The sequence below is a fragment of the Cavia porcellus genome, unplaced genomic scaffold (assembly GCF_034190915.1).
Source record: "Cavia porcellus strain 051 isolate PalLab524CR breed Dunkin Hartley unplaced genomic scaffold, mCavPor4.1 scaffold_18, whole genome shotgun sequence".
NCBI classification, from domain to species: domain Eukaryota; kingdom Metazoa; phylum Chordata; class Mammalia; order Rodentia; family Caviidae; genus Cavia; species Cavia porcellus.
The window spans coordinates 38,298,603-38,309,850 of record NW_026947501.1 but is presented as its reverse complement, the minus strand read 5'-3'; the positions used below and the strand labels follow the sequence as shown (position 1 = coordinate 38,309,850).

Below are 11,248 nucleotides of genomic sequence, written 5' to 3'. Positions count from 1 at the left end.
TGCCTCAGCCTCTCAAGTGCTGGGATTACAAGAGTGCACCACCACTCTCAGCCTAATTCTATATTCTTTATTTTATTCTTAGAATCAGTAATCACACATACTTTTTCTGATGTTCATTCAAATAGAGAAAAACAACAAAACACACTACCAATCATATTCTAAAATCTCTGTAAGGTCCACCCAGAGACAGTCCATGAATTACAATATACAACATTTATTTAATAGCTGAAATAAGTAAGCATCATTTTTCGGGGGCATGTTTTGGGGACTTTGAATTTTCCATATTCCTGTCTCAGCCTTTCAAGTGCTGGGATTACAGATGTGTGTCACCACAGCAGGAATTCACACTTAGGAAGATAAGTACAGAACAATTAAGACAAGACTGAAAAAGATTCTTTGGGGCAAATCAAAACTAAGGAGAAGAGGGCTGGTGGTGTTACCCCAATTCCAACTACACGGGAGGGTGAGGCAGGCTGAGACAGGTTGAGGCAGCAGGAATAGCAACTTCACTGCCAGCCTGGGCAATTTAGCAAGAACTTGCAAGAGAAAGAAATGAAGAGAGTCAAGATGTGGTTGTGACATACCTCGGTGTGAGAAATAAGAATGCTCGTTGGCATTGAGAAATTCAAGGATAATGTATTAGAAAAACCATCACCAGCATCATGGCAGGGATGGGACCAGATTGCTGAAATTATTATTATTTTTATTAAATTGTACTGGGGATCGAACTCACGACTGCCTGCTTGCAAGGCAGGCACTTATGCCGCTGAGCTAAATCCCCAGCTCCAAGATTGCTGAAATTAATTATTAGAGAGTAGATGGGAACGATAAGAAAGAGCACTATGTTACTACTAAAACACTCTGAAAAGCAAGGATATATACCAACACACTTATCTGATTTTAGATTTTCAAATACATTTCTTTATTTTACAAATGAGAATAGTAGTGCGGTCAACCTCTGGAGAGATTACAACATTGTGATAATCACCTAGTTAGGACTTGAAAGTACTTTGCAAACACAATAGACAACATACAATTTATCTGATCTCTATTATATTGCGATACGTTACTAACCATATTTATTCTGGAGTTTACATAGCATATGTTCGTTATCTTCGGGTTTTATTATAGATTCAGTAGATACTGTAAAGTGTTTCTGAATTGACTTCCATCTTTCTACTCATACCACAAATTGCGGTCAAATTTTTTCTAAAATAAAAGAGAGAGCCAGGGGTATGTATAGCTCAGTGGCACAGCGCCTGCCTGGCAAGTGCAACGTCCTGAGTTCGATTCCCAGGACCAAAAGATTAAAATAAAACAGAAAGCACGTGGTATAGTCGGGAAGGAATGTAAGTCGTGGAGCCTGAAAGATCTGGGTTCCTAACCACGCTCTAATGTCACTAGACACAGAAATGACACATTCCGCACAATGGTCCCTCCCTAACTCCAATAAGGGTAAATTCCCCTGAAAAAGGTCTGTCAAACAAAACATGCAGACGTCTCCACTGTTCACATAACTTGTCCCAATCGACTCCTTCCTACAAACTATCCAGCGGAAAGAGACGGGTAAGATGCCTTTTTGCTTTAATTCTCCTAACAATCACATTTAATGTAGTTTTTGTGTGATTGAAGCCCACATAGTCCCTTTTCTTTCAGTTCACCTACTAACCCCAATTCGAGTTAAGAGACCCGGAAGGCAACTCGGAAGAAGAATCCACCCTTCCGCTTCTTTCTAACCAATGGTCTCAGGTTTGAGAATCTACAGTCTGGGCGGGGCCCACTCTCTGGTACGCAGGGTCGGAGGCGAAAGATGGAGGTCGCGCGTGCGCAGTGGCATTGGCTTTCCTTCCGGTGCGCCCAGCGCAGAGGCCGTAAGGACGGGAGTACGTACTCACGCACGCACGTCCTTCTTTCGCGCCGGCCGTGGCAGTTCCCGTGTACGCCAGCAACGCTGTTCATTCTGTCAAGATGCTACGGGCTTGTCATTTGCAGGGCGTGACCGCTGCGGCCCAGGTGAGCGCGGGGATTCCTGATGAAAGTGCATGAAGAGGCTAACTGGGGACAGCCAAAAGAAAATGGGGACGATTTTGGCGCTGTCTAGGCCCAGGGGCAAAGATATATGTCTGAGGAGCCCGGGGCGGGCCAGGTTAGCTCCCCACTCGGAAGTTCGCTGAGCTGGGATACTTGCGGGTTACTGCTGGAGCCTGCTGAGGTATCGAGAGGTAGCGGGGAGGCGCGGCCTCGGTGACTTGTCATCCATTCAGCACGGCGATGCCCGCGGCGGGGACCAATCCTGGCTGCTGTCCTCCGAGCCGTTGGTTGGGCGCGAGTTGAATTTCCAATGGTGAAGGTCGTGGCGGGAGAACTACAATTCCCAGCAGGACGCACGGAGCCTCAGCCTGTTATATCTTTAATAAGGAGGTGCTCGGACTGCTTAAGAGAGTCCGCATTTTAGGGGTCAAGGTTGTAATTAACTAGGAGGGGCTTTCTTTTCATAGCTGAGCGCACTTTGCACCATCCTGACTCCAAAAAGCAAAATACTTTACGTTTATGGAGCTTAAACCCTTGGTACTTGAAGCAGGGCAAGAGTCATGACCTTGTGCTCATTCGTAAGATTAGCCTGAGACTCTGTCTCCTGGTGCTGGCACAGCTGTGGCTGACATTCAGGGAGGCCTCTAGACACCAGCTTTTTTGTTCATTTTAATCTTGCAGAACTGTCAAAATAACTTGCTAAATTTGACAAAAATCTATTTACTTTGCTCAAGATTTTTAGAAAATTTATATTTTGAGACACTGTTGTATTCCAAAACAGACAGAGACTAGAGTAGTATTCTCCCCACCCCCAGGTTTGCTTCTCTGCCATTTACTGGGGAAGGATAATGAGCCTTTTCTCTAAGGAAACCATATTGGAATCCATATTGATTTACTATTGTAATGTAAGGAATACCACACATCCAGCAGCTTAGAACAGTGCACACTGATTATTTTACAATTTCTGTAGGGTAGAAGTTTAGACCTGAATGTGTAGGTTCTCTGCTTAGAGTTACAACAAGGATACGAACATATTTGCCATGGTGTGGTTCTCGTTTGTAGATCAAGGTCTTTGTCCAAGCTCATACAGTTCTCGTAGGACTGACGTACCAGTTTTATTGCAGTCTATCGCCAGCCACTGCTGTCAGTTTCTGGTGGCTGCCAGCAGTTTCTTGCCCTAAGGCCCTCAGAGGTCATTTGTAGGACAAATAGTTGCTTTCTTGCGCTACTGGGAGCTTGTCTGTCACTTCAAAATCTCTTACTTTCCTGTCTCTGATCTCTAGACCCAAGAGGTAAATTATGCGATTATGTTACATTCAATTAATTAGAGTCACCTATTTTGGGATCCTCATTAGAAAATCTAAAAAACTAATTAAATAACACAGTATGAATTCTTTTCTAGCTCACAACCAAGCTTCCTGAAATTGTCTTACAGAATTCATTAGTCTGTTCTCACCATCTCAAATCATTTTATAGCATTTGATATTGCTACTTTATAAAATCTTTTACATTTTGGCTTTCCTCCAAAGTAGGAATCTATAGTATCTCAGACCTCATTTACCCTTTATTTCTCATTTTTTATTACTGAGTCTGCTTTTTTACCTCTAAATATTCCCCTTCTGATTTTTATATATACTTTTAGCTAGAATTATATCCACTCAAAATTTATTCCCTAGCCATATGACTCTTTAGCCTCCTCTTTTTAGCCTTGCACCTATATTTCTAGTCCAGTCTTTTTTTTTTTGAGACTGAGTATTGCTATGTGCCCTAGGTTGGCAGAGCCTTTTACTCTTTTACTTGCAGTCTTCCTGCCTCAGTGCTGCGATTAGACAATATGCCTGCCACCCTGACCAACTTGTACTTTTCTACATTCTTACTCAATTTTATTGTTATACAGATTATGTAATTTAGTCAAGTCCCATCTTAAATTTTTTCCTGCATTTACTATTTCTCAAAATTTTTCACATAGTGGTTAGTAAATGCTATTTATTTATTTATTCAAGGCAGGGTTTTGCTTATATAGTACACATTGGCCTTGAACTCACTATGTAGCCCCGGCTACCCTGGCTGTTGTGGTGATCCTCCTGCCTCAGCTCCAAGGTGTTGCAATTACAGGTGTGTGCCACCATGCCCACTTGTTTTTGGTTTTTGTGGTATTGGAAATCAGACTCAGGTGTTAGAAATCAAACTCAGGACCTTGCACTTGTCAAGCAGACACTGTGCCATTGAGCTATATCCCCAGCCATTTTTAAATTTTTTTGAGACAGGGTTTGTCTATGTAGATGTAGATCAGTCCTTTAAATCACTGTGTAGCCTAGGCTGTCTTGAACTTGTGGTGGATCCTCCTAACTCAGCCTTCAGAGTGCTGGAATTATAGGCATGTGCCACCACGCCTGGCTTTAATTAAATCTTAAATACATACATATCATGTCCTGCTCTTCAGTGACATCTCATCACATAAACTCTTGCCATACCCACCAGGTCTTTATAGTTTGACTCTTTAAGTTTTACTTTTCTTCCTTACTCTGTTCTTCTGGTATCTCCAGCATATGCCTCACTGCATTTTGATTTGGTGTTTAACTTCCTACACATTTTTGGTTAGTACATTCCCTTCCTGCTGGTGTTTTCTCAAATATTACTTTCTTGCCAGAGAGGCCTTATGAAACATAGACTTAAGGCCACTTTCTCCTTCCTTGCATCATTGTCTGTACATGGTATTAGTAGATTTTAGTACTACCTGACATTATAATGTCTATTTATTATGTTTCCCACATTTAAAATGTGTGCTTCAGAAGGAACGTGTCCATATTGTTCATTTCTGTATTTGCAGTACTGAAAGTCCCTTGCTCCTAGTAGATGCTCAACTAGGGGTATATTTGTGATGTGTTTGAGTGACAGAATGAGTGTGTTCTATGAATTAGGTGCATATGGCCTTCCTTTAGGCCCTTCATAGATTTTGGTACCTTTCTTATTGTATTACTCAGGATTCTCCAGAGAAACAGAATCAGTGGGATTTCTTTTAAGTTATGAAGTTGCCAAGTCCAAGATCTCCAGTGTGGGCCGGCACACTCAAGACCCAGGAGAGCCAGTGGTGCCGTTTTAGTTCAGAGGCGAGTAGCCTGGAGTCTTGGGAGAGCAGCTGGCATACTTCGCTTCTGAAGGCAATGTGCTGGAGAATTCCTTTCTCCTTTTTGTATTCAGTCCTTCAGCTGATTGGACGGATACCGGTTTAAATGTTAATCATATCCAAAACACCTGCCAGCTTGACACAAAATTAACCACAGAGATACTATCTATTTACTCTTTAAGTAGAGTAAAAATGTGTTATTCTTACTCTTTTTCCAGAAAGATGCTGCAGAACTTTGATCCTTTGGGTTTATTTTTTCCTAGACCCAGTGTAGTGTCACTGAACCCAATCTTTTGAGGCAGGCATTGGGTTTGGAGGACTTAGGCTTTCAGCCTTGCCTTGTCTTCTTCTGAACTGCAGACTTGGGAATAGTTATTTGCATATGTAGTAGACTTTCTGTTTTTACCTTCAAAGGAGAGGAAGAAACATTATTCTTAAAGGTCAACCAAACAAGCTTATTTAACTAAAGACCAAGTTCGATATCCTGGCTAATTTAGGATTGCCTCCTGCTGTAATAATGTGTGTGTGTGTGTGTGTGTGTGTGTGTGTGTGTGTGTGTGTGTTTGTGTACACTTGTGCACGTGCTGGCTTTTAACCACATATGCTAGTAATTTTGTAATTATACAGCCTGCTGTTTGTACCTACCACCTATGTAGAAACCCTTTTTTCCCCTCCCCCCTCCTAGAGATCTTTTCTTTATTCTCATTTTTGTATCTCTAGATCAGTGGCTTAGACACCATTTGGAAACACGTTTTATGTAATTCAGTATACTTAAGTGAGAATATATAAAATCTATTCACACATATTTACAGGAAAATCTAAAGTATCAAGTTGTCTCTTTTGTCATACTGATTAGCATCTGCCATTTCAATAACTGAAGAGCATTTTTTCTCTTTGATATAGAATATGATTATGTGGACAGATAATGCTGCATTAATATCAGATTTACTGAACTTTTGTGGGATATGCTTTTTAACCTAAATATGGGCTTCTTTTTTTTTTTTTTTTTTTTTTTGTCTTTTTGCTTTTTATTGGTACCAGGGATCGAACTCACGACTGCCTGCTTGCGAGGCAGGCGCTTATGCCGCTGAGCTAAATCCCCAGCCCCAATATGGGCTTCTTGTAAAAGATGTTAAGAGAAAAAGTTGTATTGTTGCATATTCTGTATTTCAAATGTGGAAATCACCATCGATTTTGAGTGTCTTTTGTTTATATTGAAGAAATCCTTATGATAAAATCCACCAAACCTTGTCAATTAGAGGAATCAGTAATCTAACTAAGAACCTCCAGATAAGGTTCATATGAGGAGACTTCCGTTACAGTCTGCATTTCTAGGTTGCAATGCTGGATTATGGTTTCTTTGTAAATGTTCACTTTAGTTTGGTAGAGCTAGAAAATGGATAGTCTGTATGAGAACATTACATGGGAATTTTATGTTTTTTCATGCTTTTTTGGTTGTTAAAATTGTTTCTGCAGGTTAGAAGCAGCAATGTACCTTATAACATTTATTGCAAGATAATATGACAAGACAAATTGTTTTGAAACAGTATTTTTCTTTCTATACCATAGTCATTTTTAAATAAAAAATGATTCCAGAACTAAGAAGTGGATAATATTTTATGCATTAAAGTTGGATATTTAGGTTATGTATAATTCAGAGGTATATAACTTGGTGCTTGAGAGAACTCTGGAAGCATGCTTCGTGTTTGGCAGTACTTCTTACATATAGCACCAGTATACAGGCAACAAAAGATAAAACTTCATTAAAATTTAACTTTTGTGCATCAAAGAATGCTCAGAAGAGTAAAACGAATGAGAGAAAATATTTTCAAATAATATATCTGACAAAGTTCTAGTATCTTGAATATGTCAGGAACTGTGATAACTCATAACTAAAAGACAACTCAAAAAATGGGAAAGGACTTGTAAGTGGCCAAGAAGCATATGGAAAAACTCTCAAAGTCCTTTGACATTAGGAAAATGCAAATCAAAAGTACAATGAGATTTCCAGTTCACACTCACTAGATGCTTATAATATAAACACAAAAAAGTGTTGATGAAGACAGAAATTGGAATCCTCCAACGTTGATGGGAATGTATAATTGTGCAACTGCTATGGAAAACAATTTGGCTGTTCTTCAGAAATTTAAATATAGAATTGCTGTATGATCCTGAAAGCCCTCTCCCCTACAAAGAATTGGAAATGAAAAACTGTTAGATGAATGTTCATAACAGCCCTATCAACAATAGCTGAATGGTGGACAATCCAAATGACCATCATCACATTAAAACATAGTATATCTATATAATAGAGTGTTACACTCAGTCATAAACATACAAACTTACATTCATTTACAAACCTGACTTACAAGGTATATTTGTTTATGTGTTCCAGTGTGGATGAACATGAACAAAAAGTAACTTGAGTTTTCTTTTTGGGTAGATGAAAATGTCCTAGAGTCAGTAATGAAGGTTGTATAGCACTGTGGAGTATTAAATAACAGTGAATGGTTAAATTGTGAGGTTTATGTTTAGGGATTTTTGGGGGGGGCGGGGCACTGGGATTGAACTCACAACCACGTGCTTGCAAGGCAGGCGCTTATACCGCTGAGCTAAATCCCCAGCCCATGTTTAGAGAATTTTGCCACACAAAGAAGAAAGCCTGCCATAGATATTTATAGATTGCCACAAATATACAGACAGAGCTTCTCTCTCTCTTTCTCTCTTTCTCTGTCTCTCTCTCTGTATCTCTCTCTCCCCCCTTTCTTCCCCCAAATTTGAACAGGTTTCCCTTAGCCAAAGACAGACACTAATGACTTTTCAAACACAGAGCAGTTGCACCTGATTTAAGTCTACTGAAAGTGTTTCTGTCTGTGAATTGAAGATACTAGTTTGATTAGCTATAGCTACCATGAGCTTAGGGTAAAGCAATATTACTTATTTCCTCACTTAGTTCTTGGGTTTGACTGGGTTCAGTTGGGCAACTCTTAACTTATTGGCCCTCATAGTTTGCATTCCGCTCTTGGCTGAAGCTAATGTCACCTCCAAGTCTTTGTTACTGTCATGCCTTGCAGTTGATACTGACTATAGCTGACACCTTAAGAATGACTGTTGGCTGAAAACCTTCATGTGGCATCTTTGTGTGTCTGGGCTTCCTCACAGTTTGCTAGTGGTTTCTGAGAGTATGTGTGATGAGAGGCAAGTAAATTATGAAAGTCTTTTTTGAGGATGCAGGATTCGAGATAGAGTCTCATTATGTAGTTCAGGCTAGTCTTGAACTTAGCGTGTAGCTTAGGCTGGCCTTGAGCTCAAGGTGATCCACCTGCCTTGGTGTCCTGAGTGCTGGAATTACAGGCATACACCACCATGCCTGGCCTAAAGCCTTGTTTAATACAAAAGTATATAGAACTCATTTTTGACGGAAGTGGCAAGTTTCTGAAAGACCATTTGGTACAGAAATATTGTTGCTGCTGATTTTTGTTCAGCCCTCCAACTGTAACAACTACAAACTTTCTCAGAACCCTCTGAAATTTTGTCTCATTACAGCATCAGGATTGGAACCAGGATCTTGCCATATAAATCACATCCTTGAATATGACCCATTGGGGATATCTTCTTAGGTCTTTCCTTTTTGATGGTGTTGCATTAAATTGAAAGCATTTTTTCCTTGAGTGGTACAAAAAAGTTTTTGTCTTATTATTTGATGAGAAAAGATAACATAAAATTTACACTTAATGTAGTAGTTAAAACATTGAGTTCTTAGTGTGTGAGTAAATAGATCAGTGGGTCAAAATAGGAAATTTAAGTTCATTTAAGAATTTACAGTTGAGCGTAACCTGAACTCACAGCAACATAGCAGCCCTAGGTGCCTTGGGCAGGCAGAAGGAGACTACATGACCAGCAGGGTATGCTGAGGACATTGAAGGTGCTACTGACCATGGTCATGGGATTGGCAGCTGTCTTACCCAGCAGTGGACCAACAGAGGCTTTGTGACAGTGATCAGAAACTTTGAGAGGCAAACTTAGAAAAAAAAAACATTCATCTGTTAGTCCAGATTTTCTTTTTTTTTTTTTCCAGAACCAGGGATCAAACTCTCAATCTTGCACTTGCCAGGCAGGCACTTACACTGCTGAGCTAAATCCCTGGCTCATTCATCTTTTGAGAGAACAGATTATTCTGATTGAACAACTTGAAGCAGGAAAAAAAAAATGATTAGAATGTGAATACTCATGGGATAAGCCACACAGAGATAGAGTGGCGAGTAGGTGTATTGATACAGAATAACTTAATGAGACCTGTAGGCTTCTTTTTATCACCATCTTTTTTTCATTTTCTTTCTTTCTTTTTTTTTTTTTTTTGTATCAGGCATCAAACTCATGACCTTGAGCTTGCTAGGCAAAAACCTGTGCTACTAAACTATATCCTCAGCCCTTGTCACTGTCCTTTTAAGCTTTACCAGATAAAAGGCAACAGGTCCTATATATTAAGTTATTTCAGAGAAAGGTGGAAAGGTGAAAGCAGGAGAGGGGGAGCGAAAAACCCTTGTATCTGAATAAAAAGGTGGGCAGATGCTGTTCTGAAGTTTTTGTCGATGTGATCCTGGTAGAGACCCCTTTAAACTCAGGGTGCAGAGTTTAGGATTGCTAACAAAAGTGCTTCTGAACTTGTGAGAAGGAAAAAATGGATAGTAAACATCCACTCAAACAGTTTGATAGACAGACACAATGATAAATCCGCAAAAACATCCACCGTAGAAGGATTAGGGAGAATGGAGGGAAAGTCTCCTGATTATTGGATCTGAGAATTGAGCATCAGTGGACCTAAAACCAGAGTGAGGATTCCATCAACTTTAAGGAAGAAGCTATGTTGTGAATGGAGGAGTAGCCCTCTTCTGTGACGAGTGCCAAAAATGGATACTGGCCAAGGAGCTTCTCAGTTTTTCTTTGATTTGTCAATTCTTACATGAGGAGTTCTTTTTCCAAACTGAAAGAAACCACAAATATAAAGGTGACCTAAATGAAATGATAATTAATATAGTTATTACTACTTCACTACAAATTTATATAAATTTACTATAAATTTATATAAAACACATTTGCATTGATAAAAATTGCTGACCTTTATCAAATTAAATTCTTGAGAGTAAAAATTCCCAATAAAAATGGAAAAAATGGAATAGATTTTAGTCTGTTAAAGGTAGCATTTCAAATTATTGGAAAAAATGGGTTGGTTTATAAGTTAGGGACAACCTAACACAACCGAAGACATATGGGGGGGAAAGTTGAATTTATACCTCACACTTTACACTAGTTTCAAAGATTTAAGTAGTTCTCCCTCTGTATTAAGTCCCTTATTTTTATGAAATGGTATACTGTTTATAATCTGTATATCCTCTTCTGTACTTTGTCACCTTTGGATACTAGTAATATGTAGTACAGTATAAGTAAGTGTTGTTATACTGTATTGATAAGGAAAAATGTCTGTGTTCAGTGTGGATGAAATTTTGTTTTTTCTTTTCAAATATTTTCAGTGTGCAGTCAACTGATTGAATCCATGGAGTTGGAAGCTGTAGAGATGGAGGGTATACTATAGTTTAAAAAAGTAAGCATAAGTCATGAAAGTAGAAGAAAAGATAGGCATGGTGGTGCATGTCTGTATCCCAAGTATCCGGGAGGCTGAGGTAGGAGGATTGTGGCAAGTTCAAGGCCAGTGTGGGCTACATAGTGACAGGTCCAGCCTGAACTACATAGTGAAACCATGTCTTAAAAGGAGAAAAAAAAGGAGAAAAGAAACCCATGAAAGATTGTTTTATAATCTGAATGTGACCCTGTAAAAACTGTAGAAGACAAATTTGACTGTGTTAAAGTACATTTGTCTTGCATGGCATAAGCTACTGTAAACAGAGGTAAAAAGAAGGTCACAAACTAGACAAAAACATTTGTAGTGTACAAACATATGGCTAATTTCATATGTAAATAGCACTTTGACCAAAGGATATGAACAAGATTAATCTAATTTTTAAAACTGAGCAATGGTTACACTTTTATTATATAAATGAAGTTATGATTAGAATGACTATTTTCAACTTT

General features: G+C 39.1%; 1 protein-coding gene across 15 annotated transcripts in view; it reads left to right on the top strand.

Moving 5' to 3' along the window:
* Positions 1–1,837: 1,837 nt before the first annotated feature.
* Immt (inner membrane mitochondrial protein) overlaps positions 1,838–11,248 on the top strand; it is a 35,066-nt gene continuing 25,655 nt past the window's right edge. For 12 of the 15 annotated variants that reach the window (XM_063229678.1, XM_063229677.1, XM_063229676.1 and 9 more), the window contains exon 1: positions 1,839–2,013. In XM_063229678.1, coding sequence (XP_063085748.1) covers positions 1,969–2,013 — 45 coding nt within the window. In that variant the 5' untranslated portion in view covers positions 1,839–1,968. Of the gene's footprint in view, positions 2,014–10,689; positions 10,761–11,248 lie in introns of all 15 variants that reach the window. The other 3 variants (XM_063229681.1, XM_063229680.1, XM_063229679.1) reach the window with 2 other exon arrangements.